General features: G+C 39.5%; 1 protein-coding gene across 5 annotated transcripts in view; it reads right to left on the bottom strand.

Annotated features, from left to right (window-relative positions):
• Positions 1 to 1,116: 1,116 nt before the first annotated feature.
• Positions 1,117 to 20,737, bottom strand: part of SLC10A7 (solute carrier family 10 member 7) — a 256,432-nt gene continuing 236,811 nt past the window's right edge. For 3 of the 5 annotated variants that reach the window (XR_010587032.1, XM_005556029.4, XM_005556028.4), the window contains 2 exons: positions 5,853 to 5,998; positions 1,117 to 3,676 (listed from right to left, as the gene is read on the bottom strand). Coding sequence is in view for 4 of the 5 variants with exons in the window: in XM_005556029.4 (XP_005556086.1) it covers positions 3,647 to 3,676; positions 5,853 to 5,998 (176 nt within the window). In the remaining variant the exon portion in view is untranslated. Of the gene's footprint in view, positions 3,677 to 3,980; positions 4,092 to 5,852; positions 5,999 to 20,737 lie in introns of all 5 variants that reach the window. The other 2 variants (XM_005556027.4, XM_005556026.4) reach the window with 1 other exon arrangement.

A 20,737-nucleotide genomic window follows, 5' to 3' on the forward strand; every position in this document is an offset into this window, starting at 1 on the left:
AAAACTGTCCTATAGTGCAACTAAGATTTGTTAAAGAAAATCTTACAAGACCTTTCATATATTGTCTGTATACAAACCAATGATGATGATAATTTTTATCTAGTTTTTAAAGTAAGTACATCAGAATTTCTATAAGGAAATCTTGTATTTTTTATGTATATAAAGCTTTCATCAATTCAGATTGATCTAACTTGATTTAGCTTAAATTACTGAGGGTCTATTGTTCTGTCAAGGCATGCAAGATGAAAGTTGCTTGCATATCACACCTGCAGTCTTGCCTTGGAGAGTTAGTATTTACACAGCTATGAAGTAATATATTCCTATGAGGAGCACAAGGCAGTGCTTCACAGTTTATTCACAATAGGAATTGTAGTAAAAGAGTCAGTTTTCCTTATAAATTAATAATACCCAATATAGAGAAGAGTGCTTGTAATTGTGATGGTTCATGTCCTACCTATTAAGATCACTATCTGAAAAGTCAATACACATTTTTGGCTACTACTTTGAGCTAGGCATTTTGTGAGGCACAGTAGGAAAACAGAAATGTTTACTGCACTGGAGGAGACAGCAATTTAAACTACGCAGAGGTTTTAGAAGACTTGAGGGACATGTTGTAAGGACACATCAAAGGAAGCAAGTCTGGCATTGGCTTGGGAAGACTTCATGGAGGAGGTGACATTTTTGTCAGGCTTCCAGGGGAAGAGGATTTCTATGCCAAGAAGACAGCAAAGACAAGAACACAAAGGTATGCAATTCTATACAGGGTAACTTGCTCATCAAAGAAACACCGGGGTTGGGAATGGCACTATAAAGTTTATCATTCCTATTTCTCAAAACTGAAATTCAGATCATCTACATTTTGTCCCTTCTGCTGCGTATGTTTTCCTTTTGGTCCTAAACCCTGCTGCAGAGAAAGTATCTCTCATAAAAAGGCAAGGGCTACCTCTAGATGTTAGCATCATGGTGTGGTGGAGGTACTCACAGAAATGCCCAGGAGACTAGGACGTTTATGTAACGACAAACGATAGAACGGTGCTGCAATGAATCAAGAGACATCTAAAGACACTAGGAAAGCATCACAAGGCCATCTGAAATCAGACTAAAAATAAGCCACAGTTTCTTTTGTGATTTCTGAAACATTTCTTTGTTTAATCATATAATTATTTTCATCTTCCAGTCATCATAAATAATCCACTTTATTACTTAACCAATCCTTTTGAAAAAATTTGGTATTTAGCATAAACAAACACTGAACATTAGCTAGAGGTGTGTTAATTTTTAACAGAACAGGGAAGAATTTTTAAAAACCCACAAAAATTTTAATACTAAGAAAAAACATGAAAATACCAACATTATCACCCATTAAAAAATCAAATTTTGTAACAACCATTAAAAAAAATCCAGGTGGAAAAATGAGTAAACATAAATATAATCTAATGTATTTCTTTCATAAATACGTTTAGACAAAATAAATGCATAAAACAGATAGCTCTGCAGTGTATAAACGTAACAAAATACTTAAGCTCTGAATAATTAAATCCCAATAAGCATGAATTAAAAATAAATTTTGATTTTATTTTTTGTTCTTTATGAAAAAATATGCCAAGGAATTTGTGTTAAAAAAAAAAGAAATTGGCATAAACATTATCACTAAAGCCACCAAAGTTCACTATGTAAAGATTATTTGAAAACAAAACACATTTTTTAAAGCAAAAGATAAAATGTTATCATAGCATTTTCAGTTGAATTTTATCCCATGATCACACCTACTATAGGTGTTAGACAATAGAGGTAGATAAGTTGGGGGCGGGGATCAGTATTCTAATGTTAGAGAGAAAGATTTTTATGATAGGGCAGATAGATGACAGACAGACATTTCCATTTGCTCCAAAATTCAAAGAAACTTGTAGGAACAAAACATAAGAGCCTTTCTGTGCTCCATAGGTAAACACAATTACCTAAGCAAAATGACTGTAGTTTTAGACACAAGTAAAATTCTTTATAACAGTGTATACTACAGCCTGGTTAGCACAGATTTTTGCAGGGTCTGGCATTAGCCTTAAAATTCACACTGAGAATAACTCACGTGAAATTTCTTTCAATGACATTGACAAAAGATGAGACCTGGTAGTAACAATAATATAAATTTACACTGTAGATAAACTTGGTTAAGTTTCTAAGGAATGATTTTTTGTTGTGGGCATAACAACAAAACAACAAAGAACAGCTGCTGAGGACATAGCACGGCCTCAGTGAGACCCAGGATGCCAATATTGTCTATCAAATCAAGACAGGACGTGTAAGAATTTGTGACAGGACGGCATGGAGGAAACACAGAAAAGTGTTCCTGTAGTTCTATACGTGGCTTCACTCTCTACTTCGGTCCAGTTACAGTTCTTGCAGTTACAGCAGAAGCAAATATTGGATACTCATTTGAAAGCTGCTGCCCAATTGGGAACTGATTTTACTTGATATTTTGGTTATTAAATGGTTTTGCATGTTCTTTTCATGTGGTGAGACAGAATGTGTATATGTAACATTTGTTTGCATCTATGACCTTTATATTTTCATTTATTCATAAGAGCAATATGATTTAACTTTTAAAAAATATTGCCAACATTTGTCAGATCTGCCAAGGAGATTTTCATTAATAAATTGTCTCGAATGCCTTAAGTGTGCTGAATTCCAGGATGGAACAGGCTGCTTTTGGCTAACAGGGGCAACCTGGAAAGTGCTCAGCACATCTGTGTAACAGGAAAAAAATTTTCGTCTGGGTTGTGGAATGTGAATAGAATCTACCATTAATTGTTGCTGCTTTCAAACTCATTGTAACATTTTTGTGCCTCATATTTGGCTATTATGAGTGTGTAAGTGTAAGAAAGAAATTATTGAATAAAGAGGAAGAACATATTAAGATATATTTTAAAGACCCTGAAAATCAAATCGCAGAGTTTAACTCAAAATTTCACATAATTTCACTCATCACTCAAACATTCAGGCCCTTTCTTTGAAGCAGCTTATAATAAATTTAAGACATATAACGCCACAGTCTCTCATAATGGGACTGAAGAATTTCTGTGTGGAAACTATTTGAAGGAATGTCTTTAAAAATGATGTCAAGGAATGCATATATCTTACGCTTTTCAGCATCTATTCGATCTATGACCCCCGCTGAGTTGATAAGGAAGAGGCATGTCACAGTCGTAGAAAAAAAGAATCACACAGTAAATCAAAGTATGCGTGAATAAGACTTTGGAAATTTTCACTGTCATCAGAAGGGCATTTTCTTGATGGTGTGACCTCATTTCAAACATTACAGTAACTATTATAGGGTTGTATTGCACAAAGGTGCTGCAGGGAAAGCATGTTTGCTTTTTGTCACTTACCATGACTGATTCCTACATTAGGAAAAAAAAAAAATTAACCCCCAAATATTGTATCACCCCTGGCAGTAATCAACAAAGCATATTTTGGAAATAACACTCTTGTCAAATACATTTTAAGGCACTTAAACAAGTATATCATATTTTTATGTAAAAAAATAAAATATGCATTGAGGCAACATTCACAAGTACAAGTCTTCAGAATTGCTAGTATGTACAATCCTGTACATATATACATTGCTACAGAAAGTCCATCTCTTTTGTTATACTGTTGGCCTTGTCAGCTTCACTCCCTACAAGGAAGGAAAACATGTTCAGAGTTGGACAGTATCCATGAGCAAAGTGAAAGCATCAATTAACACCAGATAATTTATGCTACTAGAAGGAAGAAGAGGCCCACCCAGATGGCATCATAAAACCAATAATCCAAACCTCTGGATACAAACAGATTTCCCTGCCCATTTCTCTGGCCAGCAGACTGTCATTTCCCCCTCCCGCACCTGGCCTGGCTACTCATATGGTTCCCCTGTGCACTAGACGGTAGCCTTGGGTCTCAATCAGTACTGTGTGCAAAGCAGAGGAGGCACTCATGGATACCTGGAGGATGGACTCTTGGTATTTATTTTAATGCCCAAATTTGATGGATAGATATTCCAAGCCTTCTGGATTATTCAAGTTAGCCAGTGGCCCCCTGGTTTGGAGTAGTTTCTACACAAAGGAAAAATGAACAACATTGTACAATTTAGTCTCCCTTTTGAAAATGCTTCTGTTAGTCTACAGAACAAATTCTAGAGCTTTTAAATGTTTGGAAGAAAAATTCACTCTGATTAATTTACTGTTCACTATGGCTATATAATATTGATGAGTATTAGGATTTTCAAATAATTTTCTTCGTTCTTTGTCAAAATTTTTATGTACAAATTCTGACTGACAATGTGCATACATACTGATAAACATAAGCCATAAATAGAAATAGAAAATTTCAAAGGGGATAAATAGTAAAAGAAAGAAAAAGGTAGTAAACTGCTCCACAACCAACTCTGAGTAGGAGGCTCAGAGGCTGGAGTGGTACCCAGTATAGAAGAGGAATCTTTTTTATGTTAACATTTTGTTAAATAACTGAATTAGTGAACATGTTGGATGGGCTCAACTTCTCAGGTAGGATCCTGGGAGCTGAGGGCAAACCTTCTAAAAGTGATGTTACGCTTCTGTCTGGAGTGTCATCATGGTGTGGGAAAAGATTTTGGGGATCAAATAGCCCAGTGTTCAAGTCCTAACTCCAGCACTGGCTGAACTACCTCATGGTTTCAGGCCAGCTGCTCAACTCCCCGAGCCCATTTCCTAACCCGTAAAATGGAGAGAGCAAAGCCTGCAGTGAACATCACTGTAGATAATGATGAACAATGATGATAATAATTATGGCAGCTAGCTTTATCAAACACTCACCATGTAATCCTCTACAACCCTACGGTGTAGATATCATTAGTCAGCAGAAACTAAGCTACAGGATGCTCAGTAAAGTATGCCCCAGGTTACAGGATGAGAAGGCCAGCAGCCTGAGCTCTGAGCCCAGGCAGGCAGGCCCAAAATCCATCCTCTGAACCAGGTAGAGGATAGGATGTGCTTAGCACACACAGTGCTCAATAGGTGGTACTGTGGCCATCCCATTTTCAGGATATGAAGAACATGACACAGGGTCTTGTCATTGGATGTCTTTTCTTCCCACACATCTCCTGATAACAGTCACTACTTTGTGTAGAGAGCAAAATAAGTCCTGGTATGTCCAAGTCACTGGGAAGGAGCCAGTTCTATCGATGCTACTACATTATGTGCATCATCCAAACTTCTTGTGAATCACCTGGTTTACTTATTTTGGTTGATAATTTAGGAAATGAAATCCACAAAAATCTAATAAGTACAAGATTCTAAGTGTGGTGAAATTAACATTGCATGGACTTCTTTGCTAGTTAAAGTTTATTTTTTAATGCCCAAATGCAGTTTTGCTGTACAAATAGGTTATTATATGTCTGGAAAATTAAAAATAATGTAGGCAATCTGGATAATGCCAGGTTCTATCTTATTTGGAAAGGCATGTGAAGTAAGACACAGATGAAAGACTGAGTGAGGCAAAGATGGTATGCACCAGAGTGGAGCAGGTATCTATTTGGAGTATATTTACTGAACCTCTACTCCATATAATATGCCCTTCGATATGAATGAATTAAAAAGAGCTTGTAAAAACTGCATGTTAAGTACAACTGTCTTTTATAACAATTTAAGATCTTTAACCTTAACCCTCCTGTTCAGATTGGAATGGATCAGTGCACCATTATTATTGTATTGAAGTAAGAAAATATGTACTTGAAAACAAAGATATGCAAGCAAAATCTAAAGTGTATGAACAGTTCAGATTCAGGAACAGCACTTTAATCTCACTTGGATCCAAATAAGATCTTTCTGGTGACTCACCTTCTGCCTTGATACCATCCAAGACTTGATTGTTGGCACCAACACACTTCCCAGAAGGATCTGAGCTGGGTGGTAGATGAGCAAGGGCACGGATATTAAAGAGAGATGCTCATGGCCTGCAAACACGATCTTCAGCATCGGAATTCCTGTTGAACAAAGAAGACAGGAAACCTAAAGCAAATTCAGTCTGTCATCAAATTAAAGACATACTCCATCAAAATCAGAACTTTGGAATAGGTTATTACCATATTTCCCCATGTTTATTCACAGAACTGAAATGGGAAAGTCTGAAATGGGTCACCAAAACTTTACATCTTCCTTTCACTACATAAAGTTCTAACTAGAATAAGGTGGAAAAATGGTCAGTATTCAAGGGTACCAATAATTCTCACTGCAAATTAGAAGCTTATCTAACAAGGAGAGGAGAGCAGACTGTGTGTGATGGAGTTTCTTTAAGAAGGCTGAAAAATATTGGTGAAGGAGATGCTAAAAATGGATCTCTTCTTGCTTAACAGTGAGATAGCCTGTTAGCCTTTAGGGAGAACTGCCTGGTACCAGTTCAAAGTCCCAAAGCTTGCTTTTGAGAGTAAAAAAATATGGTAAGATAATGTATGGTATACACTGCTATAAGTAGGAGGGCATTTTAGTCAACCGAACCTTAATAAAGGATTTGTATGTTCCCTTTCGGCCAAGGATCTTAAAGTGCTTTACAATCATTAGGTAAGGCTCATACAGATTGGTCTATGGAAGATGAATACAAAAATTAGCCAGGCGTGGTGGCACACGCCTGTAGTCTCAGCTACGTGGGAGGCCGAGGCAGAAGAATCGCTTGAACCTGGGAGGCAGAGGTTGCAGTGAGCCGAGATCACATCACTGCACTCCAGCCTAGGTGACAGAGTGAGACCCTGTCTCAAAAAAAAAAAAAAAAAAAAAAAAAATTAGGGCTGAATGTTTAAACTCCACAGTGAATGTCTTAATGGAACTCAAATGAATACTACTTCATGAGTCTACTATCCTATTATACCAAGGGCTAGGTGTGTATATTTTATAAGCTGCTGCCTATAGTGCATAACTTTTGAACTTCTATAGCTAACACAATTCAGACACTAGCAGTCTAACTATTATTACTAATTGCTTTAATGCAGCCACGGTCTTCAGAAGTGCTATGTATGTATCAGCTTTTTCAACTGAATAGCTTTAATAGCCTAGCTTTCTTGTTTCTCTGATAACAGCCTCTGAAAAGGACCCAAGCTCCTAACCGTGTACAATGATGGCACATAAATAACTTTTTATTAGAACACAACAAAGAAGGCTTAGCTTTTTCAATTATTTTTACCTTCTAATAAATTTCAAACCTTTATGCAAAAATGTATTTCATGGTTGCTTTCTTTTTCACAGCCTCACATATCATTGCCATAAACTGAAAACACTTAACTCTTCCCAAACATAGTCTCTGAGAGCTTCTAAAGTACATGCTTAGATTTTTTGCAGTTTCTGTCTTTATAGCAATATAAAAAACGAAGGGCCTTTTTTTTTTAAAAAAAAAAATAAGCTTTAAAAATCTATTGCTGAAAAGCAGCATCTGATATTATAGTTTTGAAAAGCTGTTACAATGAGAAAATAAAATCTGAATACAACTTCTTCTGTTTCCAAGAAACATTATTCATTCCTTGGCCCAAAGAGGTGATGCTAAGACATTGGGGGATGGGAGTGGAGTAAATGTGAGGCTAAAGGGAGCAAGTGATAGAAGTATGATGATATTTTGTCCCTAAAAAGGACCAGAGCAGGACTTTCTGAGCCCAGATTCGAGGACTGACGCCAGATATGAGGCTGCTGGGCTAAACCACCTATGTTGTCTATTCTTAGCTAAGAATCTGGGCTCTGTGTCATTCATTCATCAGCAAGCTTAAGTGATCTCAGAAGGGAAGCCATAGAGACAGTCCCAGATGCTGCTGCTACAATAAGTAAACAAAAATTTTGATGAGGAAACTGAAGCACCTAGCGGTCAGGAAAATTTCTCAGTGGTAGGTTCTAAACTGCGACTCAGGCAACCTGAATTTCCAGTTCCCTGTATTAGGTAAGGTCAGTTCCAGATGCCATAGGCACTGCAGCTGCTGTGAAAAGGGAGAGGGCCTGGCATGCAGAACACTTTCAAGTCCAGCCATCCTTTCGGAACTCATTCTCCTTGAAGACCTCTCAGAAGCACTTCCAGGGGCAGTGTGGTGTCAAGCTCCTCTGCTCCCCACGCCAGCACATCCCTGTGATTTCAAATGTGTCAAAAGCAACTGCTAGGGCTACCCCAATAGTGGCAAGGAAGCCATGATTCAAAGGCATAGCTTTGATCCTCAAGAAGCTTATGGTGGACAAATCATCTTTCCCTTCTTTGGACCCTAATGTCAAGTTTTAGGAAGTTCTCTTCCAGCCATTGCTGGTTCTTCAGCTCTTATCTCTCTCCTTCAAACACACCCTTCTGTTCACTGCTCTTGTGAGGAAGCTGGGACTCTTCAAACACCTGTCCTGGTCAGCTGCTCCTTGCAAGGGGCCCCAGAGGAAGGCTGGAGGAGGAGGAGGAATTTCTTTCCAGTCTGGGCTTCCTGCCAGGCCCCTTCACTGGCACAGGGGTACTTGGTTCCAGCCTATAACTCATCGTGCCCCTGAGGGCCACAGCACCAGCGGGGCAGTGCCCCTCCTCGGATGTCTGAGAACCCGCTCTGCTGCCTTTCTCCAAGCTTCTAGGTTCTGAGAATTCTAACTTCCTCCCCTTGTACCCCAGCTCCAGCTACTTTCTGCATTTATTTGTCCTGTTCCCTCACTGTCGCCATTTCCCTTTTCAGCTTTCCAACACTATTTACAATACAATTCCCTGTATTCCAAGGGTGATTTCTGCTTTGCTGACTGACCCTGGTTGCCCTTTTCTTACTCTGCCTTGTATGACAGTCATTCCCTTTGCTTGAAAAAGAGAAGGGATCCAAGATCACTTGCAGCTGAGGCAGAAATTTGTCACATTAAATAGGAATTTCCCCCTATCATTTTATGAGCCTGCAATACCTTCTTGCTAGTCATTAATCAAATTTCCTATCTCTACCTCCACAAGTGAATAATGTTAAAAATATGTTTAAAAATATATCAGAGAAAAAAATAGCTCCCAAAGGTCACGGTCCAAGTCTCTTTCATGTATCCTCTCTATGCCGCTCTCACGTGGTGGATTCACAAGCCAGTCACTCGCCCGGGGGAGGCCCACTCCAGCGACTCCAGTCATATGTTACTTGTTTTAGAAAACTTTATTTTATTTCAGACAATGCACGTCTGAAAGATGTTAGAAGGCCCATATTGTAAATGGATTCTTTTTCTGACTAATTTCCACCAAAAGCATCTCCTCCATTGCTCTATGGACTTAAAATTTTCCTTACTTTTCAATCATTCAGTGATCTACTTTCCTTTTCAATTATTAGAGTTTCTTCTAAATCTATTTATCTCAACCTTTTCTTTCCTTACTTTCTTTCAACCTCTCCCCTGCTTCCCCTCCCTGCAATCCCAAGCATCTACTTGGTACATCTTCAGTTTCTCCAAGGTCAGAATAGAAAGAGAAGTTGGGATAAGCAGAGTGAGAGTTAACACTTTCCATGTTCGAGGTTCCATGCTATGGTGGCAATCATTTGGAAGTGGTGAACTCAATATCTCTTCTCTAAGGCATCTTTGCTGTTAGCAGCACTATCTGGACAACAACTGGAAACTTGGGGGTCATCTCAATTGTTGAGAGAGGTTGAGAACCTGCTAAAAGCCACTGCACTTGCCATACTATGATTTCTGTCAGCTGGCCAAGAATTCGGCAACATTTGCTCTTCATGTCAAATCAGAGAAAATCAGCTGCATCTCTTATTCCAGAAACCTATGTAATGCACCACTCTTTTGTCCTCATCACTCACTCGCTTACTAATTCACTTGCTTACTTATTCATTCAATTAGAACTCATGTAACTGATCAAGTACTCTGTAGAAGGGCTAGACATACTGGGAAGCAGGATTTGACCTAACCCTGCATTTCCATAACTTACTGGGCACATGGGTGACCACTCACACCTCCATTCCCCTCACCTTTGTTTAAGAGCACCTCTTCCACAGTCTCAAACCAGTCTCTCTGCCTTTAGAGTTGTCCTGTCCAAGCCATTTTCTACTCTGTGACCAGAGTGAACATTCTAAAGTGCAAATCTGATCGTGTCACATCACGCAGAAGTGTATCACACAGGAGATATCCCTAAACTGTGGCACAAGAGCATAAGAGGACTTCTTGACCTGCCCCAAACTTTTACTATTTTCACTCTAAATCTCACTACTTCTCTGCTCTTTTACCTGGGCGCTCCAGCCATGATGGGCACCTTGTGGTCCTCTCACCCATCCTTGGCCACGTGCCATTCTCTATCTTGCCCCTAGGCCTTTGCACCTGAGCTCCTTCTGCCTAGGATGCTCATCATCCATTCATGACCCACCCAACTCCTCTGTATCCTTTAGCCCTCAGTTCTTAGGTTGCCTCCTCTTGGAAGCCATCCTCAAAGTCCCAAGGTGGCCTTTAGATCCTTTCTACTCCATGCTGACCTATGCCAGGACATTCCAACCTCACCTTCACTACCCTTATTATCATTGCCTCCTTCTCGTGCATTTCCTTTACCAAGCTGTAAGCTTCTTAGGGTCAGCAATGGTTTCTTCTCATCATTGAGCATATGGTAGGTGGTCAAAAGGAGTGTGCTGAATGAATAAACTTGTATTTTTCCAGATTCTGTCATAAAGTTATTGTGCAGACTATCACTCCACTTTTACTACATTTGTTAATTAGAAAAAACAATAGTGATAATTAAAACACCCAAACAAACTTACTAGAAAGAGTTTTCCTTTTAAAGTAAAATTTAAATATAGGACTCTTTTCATCTTCCTATCACTGCAGTAATATAAATGAAGCAAATTAATTTTAATGCTCCCAGGTACTGATTCTGTGTCACCATGGTTGACAGGATTCAACTAGACTTTATGAGATGGCATTTGACTTTATGGAAGTGAACACTATGCACGCATTTACAATTTTACAGGGACTTTAAGCTGTCATGCTGAAAAATGTTTATAAAACATTAATCAAAAAATGCCTCTTTAATACAATGCATTGTCTGAAAGATGTTAGAAGGCACATATTGTAAATGGATTCTTTTTCTGACTAACGTAATTTCCACCAAAAGCATTTCCCCATTGCTCTACAAGTACACTGTGTGGATAGATAAAGAGCACTTTCTCAGCACATTACTACCTGATCCAAACACTTGGGAAATCACTAATGTACAGCATGCCATATTTCCATGTCACACATGACACATTTGTCTAAAATTATCCAACAGAGTTTGACACTGCAGCATATTCCATAAGCAGAGCTTTCAACTGACATCTGCCAAGTAGGAACTTCAAGTAAGAGCTTTTTTCTTCTAACAAGCAAGTAAGGATTTTCTTTTATCCTATACCCAGGATGGAAAGGATAAAACAATATGTATAAGAACAAGTTTTTTTCCTATTTTAAATATGTTTATTTTATGTTCTCTGAATTAAAAAATTCCCTTTGTATCAGTGTTCAAGCTTCAATAATAACTACTTTCTATTGGATGGACAGTTTTTTATTTTTCCTTGAGAAACACATTTTTCTTCTTAGATTAAATACGGACTTTTATTTAACTTCCACTGAAGCTGCTCTATTGTTCACAATATAAAAATGATCTACTTTACATTATTGTTCAGAGTTTACTTACTTGTGTAGGTGTACTATATTCCTACCATTCATTCATTCATTCATTCATTCATTAACAAAATACTTTTTGGGCTTCTGCTATATGTGAGTTACTGGTCTAGGCGGTAGGGATATCAGGATAATAACCCAGAAAAGGTGCCTGCTTTCTTGGGTACTGCCTTCTCACAGCATTTGTCTCGACCATGTTGGCTTTATACAATTAGAGGGGTGAGTTCCAGCCCCTCACAGTCCTCTGCAACTCCTACTGTCACTAGCTTACCTGCTTTCTACAACCGAAAGTTTGGGGATCATCTTTGACAAATTCTATTTGTCTTTCCACCTCTACATTAAGTTACCAAATTCTATAGATTTTTTTCCCTCATTTACCACTCCTTTTTCTCCTCAGTTTTCACTGCCATCTTCCTAATTCAGCTCCTCATAAAATTAAGCCAAGATTACACTTACAGCCTTCTGACATAACTCCTTGTCTTCAGACTCTTCCCTCATCAATCCTACAAATCACAGCCAGATTAATCTTCCCCAAATCCACATTCATTAAAGCCAGTACCCTGCCCAAGAACTCCAATGACTTTCCAGTGCCCATTCATCAAATCCTCTACTTATTCGACTTTAGTAAAAAACAAACACTACTACCACCATTATGTAAGCACTACTGCATGCTAAGGGCTCTGCCTGCATCATCTCCTTTAAGCCTTACAACAGCCCTAGGAAGTAGGTGGCAATTTTTCCAATAAAAAAATGAGGCCGGGCGCGGTGGCTCAAGCCTGTAATCCCAGCACTTTGGGAGGCCGAGACGGGCGGATCACGAGGTCAGGAGATCGAGACCATCCTGGCTAACACGGTGAAACCCCGTCTCTACTAAAAAAATACAAAAAACTAGCCGGGCGAGGTGGCAGGCGCCTGTAGTCCCAGCTACTTGGGAGGCTGAGGCAGGAGAATGGTGTGAACCCGGGAGGCGGAGCTTGCAGTGAGCTGAGATCCGGCCACTGCATTCCAGTCTGGGCGGCAGAGTGAGACTCCGTCTCAAAAAAAAAAAAAAAAAAAAAAAAAATGAGTAAACTGAGGTTTAGAGCAGTTCAGTACCTTGCCTAATGGCCTACACTGGTATGCAGTGGAGGCAGAACTGGACCCCAGTGTGTTTGCCTTTAATCTCCAAGCTGTGTTAACTCCATTAAACCAAACTTTCACTTGCCAATTGCTGTCACTGGCTCAGGGCTGGCACTTTTTAATCTTTGTTAAAGCTGAGTCCTGCCTGGATATTGTCATTTTTCTCCATATACCTAAATCCTTTGGGGTCACCAAGGCTCAGTCTTATATTTTCCTCCATGATGAAGGTGGCTTTCCTATTGATTTCTTCATTCTTCTGAAGAATGAAGGCACTCGTTCTAGATGCATCACATAATTTAGCCTTTGATGATGTTGTCATTATTTTCTTGTGTGTAGGTTTTGATTTTTCCTGAACATAGGCAAAATACTATATTTTTATTGTAATTTCCTGCAACGTTTAAGCACAGGGCTGGTGCTCAATACACAAATAATTGGTTATTTATGAATAGGTGCTAAAGTAATGTTTCCTATGTTGAAAAAGACAGATAGGATTTAGAACAAATACTAGTTGCTTCACTAGACTTTAAAGACAATGCATTCACATATCCCTCTGGGAGAGGATTATATTTCACAGGGCAAAAATACATTTGATATGGCAGGAAGGAAAGAAACTGGACTGACCAAGGAACACAAAATTCAAAATGAGCACTGAAGTATGGAGTAAGCAAGAAAGTATATTGAAAAACACCCGTTGTGTCTTTTGAAGTCTAATATTACATTTGCTTTCCCACTTAGCACGAGATCGTATACTCCAATCACCTGGATCATTTTTTGTCTTTCAAAGATTAATTTGCCTGAATTTACATGACTTGTTTTCCATTTAAATGCTTTCTCAGGCTTTTCACTGGGTTCTGGAGAGAGCTGCTGGCAAATCTGGAATCCAGTTGCTTCTCTCTTCAGTTGTCATGGTGATTTCTCACTTTTGTTTAGTTTGTTCTTAGTTAGAAACATCCATAAGTTTACCATCCAAATGTCCTAACACTGTTATTTGAATTCTATTTCTTCCTCTTTAGTGAATCTTTCAGAAAAGCTCATGTTTGCCTTTAAAATTCGTTGGTATAGATGGTCCCTTTAAGCATAGTGTAATCCAGGAGGGGAGTTGCTACTGAGGAACACAGCCATTCTTCAGACATCACCAAATGCCAATCTCTTTGCCCCCTACCCACCCCACATGCCTGTGCACATGGACACACACACGCACACATGCACACACATACACAGACTTTCCCTTCAGAGACAAAATAGTCACAGAAAGTCAAACTCACAGCCACTGATTTATCTCAAATAACTAAACAAAAGGGCAATTACACATTTTTCAGAGTATGAAATGATGCATTGATAAGGTAAAACAAGGCCTTTGGAATTTGGTTAGAAAAGGCTTTCAGTTAGGACTATCCTAAAGCAAGCTAATTTCTAGTAAGAATAGCTGTGTTCCAAGCAGAGATTTATCATTGATTATATCCAGTAGTGTGCCTGAGGCTGAATAGTGTAGCAGTTAAGAAGCCTGGTGCAGAAGTGGGAGAGCCCTGGGTTTGGATCTCATGTTCACCATTTACCACCTGTGTGACCTTGGTTGGGCAAGTTATTATTTAATCTGTTTTTACATGTATGAAATGCACCACTTTGTCAGTTTTTGGATTTTTAAAAAATAAAGAATAAAATAATATACAATGTCTGGTATATAGCAAGTGTTCATCCATTATGTGCCGGACACTCTTCTCGGTGCAGTGAATACATCAAAATTCCCTGTCCTCATGGGAGCTTACATTCTTACTCATTTAATAGGGAGACAAGACAGACTGTACCATGCCAAAGTTAGGCAAAGAGCAATTCCACCCAATACCAAGATCATCACACAGGGCAGTGGGAAAATGCAGCACTGTCAAATGAAAAAAGACGTTAGATAAAATGAATTCAGTGAGCAGTTTGGTTATTTTAATTTTCTCTCCCTTTTAGAGGGTGTCAAAAGAAAGGTCACCTCCTTTCAGGTCGGTGGGTATGACTTGCCTGTGAGATCAGTCTGGTGCTGCCCCTACACTAGCCTACAATGTGGTTCTTTGGACCAGGTGGGTTTAGTCTGCACAGCCCCCAGAATTCTGTTCTGTTCATAATCTGGCTATCCTAGGACTTTCCCTAAACCCATTCTGGAACCTTCCAAAGGCTGGCAACTCAACTTTCTGCAGAGTCCCCCAGGAAGGGGGAAAAGATCACAGATCATGTGACCTGCTCTCATTGCCCCCAGCTGAGTGGCTGGTCCTTTGCTCAAATTCTCTATGGTATTTTAATACGCAGATTGTTCTGCCTTACCCTTGCCAGTGGTTTATGTTTTACTTGCTTCCCTGTTTTTGTGTGTGTTACTCCATTTTTAACTAAAAACTGCCAAATTATTTGGTAGGACCCCAGCACAGCATCGGAACCTCTACTGTTGCTTTATGAGACACATAAGAGAACATTTTTATCCTTTTTATACAAAGAATCATATCCAAAATGAGGTGCGGCTAAATGATACATGCAAATTGGAGCTCTTTAATGATTTTCTCAGCGTCCTAGGGTTGGGTTCACCGAATCTACTTAGATTTAGGATTTCCAAATTGCTAAATAGAAAGCCAACAGCAGCACCTCTGGGATGTCTGACAAACCCCCTTTGCTTGAGTTCTGGCAGAAAAACAGGACAATCTTGCACCAGTTTATCTCATATGTATCAATGGAATTTTAGTTTCCAACCTCTGAAGCCTGAAAAGTGTCTTAGGGTTATCTCTGTGGGTGGCATATGAGGGAAAGGAACATGTTGAAATCCACACAGGACGTGTCAACCAAACATGCTGCACAAACTGGACCCAAACCTTCTCTTTGCTACCCATTAGGAAACTGCTTTCCTGTCGAGCCTTCCTATTGCTCTCCTGCCCCCCTTCCTGTCTACAATTAAAAAGACTGGAAGCTCACACTTCTTTTCTGATGTAGTCAGGAGCTATTCAGCTATGTTAAATAGATGTTTATGTAAAACTTTCCTAAGAGACTTGGCCTTCCCTCATACTTCAAAACCAGAATTCCAAAATATTCCTCTATCCAAAAAGAGGAATGAGGCCTGGAAAAGGAGGAAAATTAACAAAGATAGGTCATAAACTTGATATCTAAGGCCATTATTAAAAGAAAGGAATGATCTTTCCAGTAATCTAAGTCCTTTAGAAAAAAGAGAGCATTATTCATATTCTAGTCTTCCAGCAGTCACACCTTACACAGGACTTCAGAAGCCATTATCCAGAGTTCACAGATAATTTGGATTTTCATTTGTTATGGGTGAGGCAGAATACTGACTGTAGCCAATACTTACACAGTACTTATTATGTGCCAGGCACTGTTCTGAGAGTGTACAAGCATCACCTCATCCACTCCTCACATCCATGATGAGTGAAACTACCACTGTTATCCTCACTTTTCAGAGAAGGAAATTGAGGCAGCAGGTAAATAGAAATTTGCTCAAAGCCATACACAGTTAGCAACAGGACATAGCTGGGGTGTGAATATAGACAGACTGGCTCCAGAGTTGGTGTTCCTCTGCATGCTATGTGCCTGAAATGCTGGAAAAGAATTTGTCAGGGTACTTAGGAACCCTAAAAAAGTGGTGCAAGGGGTGCTTTTCAATAAGATAGAACAATGGAGGGTAAAATGTAAGGAAAATAATAGTTACACAAGAAAAGTCTGAAAGCAAGAGCGATACCCTTTTCAATAAAGATGCTTATTACTAGGCAGGCTTTTATTTGCTCTGAATAAAGGTTGGTTGATGACCATTTTTAGATCATTAGGAAAATTAAAAATTGTGTTTTATTCTTCAATTACCCAGGCTGTAACCCCATCACTTTGCTGAAAGTTTTATGTAAATAAAGATGCAAGAAGAGACCAAAATGAGCAGCTGGTGTTACTTCTGTTTTGAAACAGGTATGTTCTGATTGGAAAAGATGTTTAATGAATGACCTGAGCCGACTCACCAGATGCTGACAATGAAAGATTTAACTCTACCAATTGGAGGTTTCTGCCTCAGAAGATGAGGTACACCCTCACCTGTCTGACAGCATTGTAGGAGTAATTAGCAAACAGGGAATTCAAGAGTGAATTAAAGAACTGAGCCATGAAGGCTTCGTTCAAATACTGGCTGTGTCTTCCAGGAGGGGTCACCACGTTTATGGAGACAAACTTAGCAGGAAGTAGTGAGATTACTTTTTCCTTTTCTAGGCTGTGAATGAAGAGTTGTTTAGTCTTCTAAAGAGACAATCTGGCTAATGTTCATACTCACAGGATGTGAAAACATCAAAAATAGAATAAGAATTTCATTATGACAAAAATAATGCAAGGTCAAAAGAATATATTTAACATAGTCACCAACACAGAACTGGCCCCTTCTGACTGGCTCTGGAACTGTTGTCCAATTTTACAGAGTATTTTAGATGTATTTTTATATAAATGAAGAAAAACACTTGAACCTATTGGGTCTGATGCAAAGAGAAGCTGGATGGTGTGACATGAGCTTTCGTTGACTCTGCCACTGCCCCACAACCTAGATGTAGTTTTACCTAAAAGGCTGCATTGATGATTTCATCTTTAGACATTGGAACTTTCAGAAGGCTTCCAAATATTAGTTAAAAAGTAAATGTGAGTAGGCTGTGACCCAAATGCACATTAACAATTTTTAATATACATTTTGTTTTGCTTTGTCAACATGACCTTTAATTACCTGCCAGCGGTAATCTTCCTTTTCATGGTACTGTGTTTATGTTGAACAAAAGCCTCAGAAGAGATTTCTTCTGACATAAAAGAACAAGGCAGTTTTGATTTGGGGATTAAAAACCAGACTTGTTTGTTCTTAGATCCATGTCGCTTAAAAAGGTTGACTCAGGTTTCTGTGGTTTATCTAACCTAGATGATGTCCTGATAATCTACTCTTGGCCTTTATTTATTCTCAATAATTATAAACACTTGGCAGTTAGGACCTCATTTAGAAGACTTCTAGGCAGAAGAAATTTAAAAAACCCTGGAAGTCACTTCTGAAAATAATGATGCTTTTCTATTCTCCTCTGTTTTCTCTTCTGAATATTTAACATATCTAATTATGGCACAACTAATTCTGGTGTTCAGAATTAGTACATGAATGGTCAGTTTTGGTAACCAATGGGTAGGTATAACCCATCTCACATTCTTTTTGGAACCTAGGCGAGCACAGATGCATACAGAGTAAACGAGTCTAAATGCAGTGGTTCTCAGCTTCCGCCACACATTACAATCACCTGGGTAGCTTCCAAAAACTATGCTGCCTGGGCCTATCCTGATAGATTGAGTTAATAGGTGTTGGGGAGGGTCCTGACATCACCAGTACCACACAGCTCCCAGGTGATTCTAATGTGAGCCAGGTTAAAGAGCCAGGTCTGGTATTGTGGTGGAGTCAGAGGACTCTGGAGGCAGACAATTCAGCCATGGTGCGCTGGCTCTGTTATGTATGTGAACCGGGGTGAGTAATTTGACCTCTCTAAGGCTGGGTTTTCTAGTTTGGACAATCACAGCTATTGTGCAGGGCTATTGTAAAGATTACATGCATTAATGAGGCAAATTAAGTGCCTAATGCAGTGCCCAGCACATGGGAGGTACCATATAACTGCCAGACTCTTCTCATACTTCCAAGTGTCTTCACATCTACTTTCTGAGTTAATGTTCACTTCAACCTTGTGGGATAGGAGAAGAATACAGACTTGCAAGTTTGGGTGTCTACAGGTTTGGCTAATTTAGACTTTCATATCATTTCATTATTAAAATAATTTCATATCCTCTCTGTCCTCTGGAGAATCTCAGGTCCTCAGTTCGTGGAGCTGTTTTCTTTACACACTCCCTTAGTGATCTCATCCAATCTGATAGCCTAAAATAACATCCATAGGCTGCAAACTTCAGCCTGGATCAGGATTCCAGACTCTACTGGATGTCAAAAAGACATATCAAACTTCACATGTGCAAAATCCAAACTCTTGATCTGTTCCCACATGACTTTCAACCGCTAACATCTGCTCCTCTGCAGTCTTCCCTAAGCCAGTAAGTGGATCCTTACACCCCTCAGGCCAAACATCTTGAATTCCTTTCTTTTACCTACATATCCAATCCACCAGCAATTCCTATTAGTTCTGTGTTCAAAATATATCTCAAATCCAAAGCCTCTCAACTCTTCCACACCTATTACCTTTGACCAAACCACCCTAAACTCTTGTCTGGATAAAAGCCTCTTTCTTGAGTCTTCCTTTCTCACTGCTACACCCTCCCACCAAACCCCAGTCTACTTTTAACACAGCAACCGTAGGGATCCTTTCAAAGTAGAAGTGAGATATTGTCCCTCATCAATTCAAAACCCCCAATGGCTTCCCCTCTCATTCTGAGTAAGAGGCAAGTCCCTACAATGGCCAATAAGGCCTAACACAACATTACTTGCCCCTCTACCATTACCATTCCCTGGTCTCCTGTCTGTCTCACTCATTCTGCTCCCAAGGTGAGCGTCTTCCTCCTTCTTCCAACATGCCAAATGCACTGTTGCCTCGGGTCTTTGCCTTCACTGTTCCTTCTCGTTGGAATCTCCTTCCCCAAAATATCCACAGGCTTGCTCCCTATTTCCCTCAGGTGTTTTGACCCAATGTGCCCTTTACGGCTGAAACCTTCTCATCTCCACCCTGGCACTCCTTATTCTCCTTTTTGGTTTTCTTTTTCTCCATTGCTTACCACCATCTGATGTGCTGTATATTCAAGTGTCTGCTTATTCCCATTAGAAATTTTGGAAGCTAGATGAGGGCAAGAACTTTTTTGGTGTTTTGTTCACTGCAGTCCCCCTACAGCCTAGAGCAGGGCACGTAGTAGGTACCAAATAAATACTTGCTGAATGAATGAATGATTGAATGGATGGATGAATAGATTATGTTTTAAAAGCATCTTTTCACTGGCACTGTAGAGAGCAAACTTGTAGCAAAGGCAGCCCTGGGAAGTGTCACAGCTACAATTTCATTAACATGCTCAGCTTCAGTACAGATGACATTCCAAATCAGCTGGCTTCCTGGGGCCCAGGAATCTTTTGCGTTGCGTCCAATTTTGTATCTCCTTCTGCCCCCAGGGTAACTTGTCAAAAACCTACTGGGTACCCCATAGCTTGAAAAAGTGGGTAGCTAACTTTAATTTCTGGCTGGAGTTGTTTGGATGGGGCTGTAAATGGGGACATAAGGGGAAACTGTTACCCTTGCTTTGCAGCTGTAGGCTCATGTATTCTTTACTATAAAGAAGCATGGAGCGGGCTGTCATTAAAGACACTCAACCTGGTTTATAGTGTCTGGTTCAATTAAGAGAACTTCTGGGAAGAGACATGACCAAATAAATAATTGGAGAGATGCAACTCTGAAAGGACAATTGTTTTTTATCGATCTCTGTTTGCAAGTTGAAATTGAGAGATATAAACTTCAAGTGGATGGGCTCTCCTGGGTGAGAGTCTTCACTTCAAACGCAGTAAATGAGTGTTGTTTTGTGATGCACATTTTAGTACTGCTAGAGGCAAACTTTCTAAATATTAATAATAATAAACAAATTCCTCTGCAACTGACAGAGAGTGCACAGATGAAGAGGGATTTCCAGGAAACAGGGCGTTCTGGTCTTCTGGATGTGGCAAAGTCTTCATCAGAAGGGACAAGCTCCAGAACAACAGCAAGTGTGCCCCTCATTTCTTTGGAATTCCCCTTTCAGGAGCTCTGAGGGCATGTGAGTTGATTTTTAATGTGTAAAATTAATCTCTTTAGAGCTACCTCTATTATAAGGTAATTTTTAGTTTGAAATTAATATGAAACTATGGAATTAAAAGCTTCTAACACTAAGAGCTGTCATTAGGAAACACAGTGACAAGGATTCAATATACTGTGAGGTGCCACTGTACAATATGTGGGATTTTTCATGTCTCCTTGCCATTGAGCTGTAGGTGACAACTGCAGGTA

The sequence above is a fragment of the Macaca fascicularis genome, chromosome 5 (genome assembly GCF_037993035.2).
Source record: "Macaca fascicularis isolate 582-1 chromosome 5, T2T-MFA8v1.1".
Taxonomy (NCBI): Eukaryota; Metazoa; Chordata; class Mammalia; order Primates; family Cercopithecidae; genus Macaca; species Macaca fascicularis.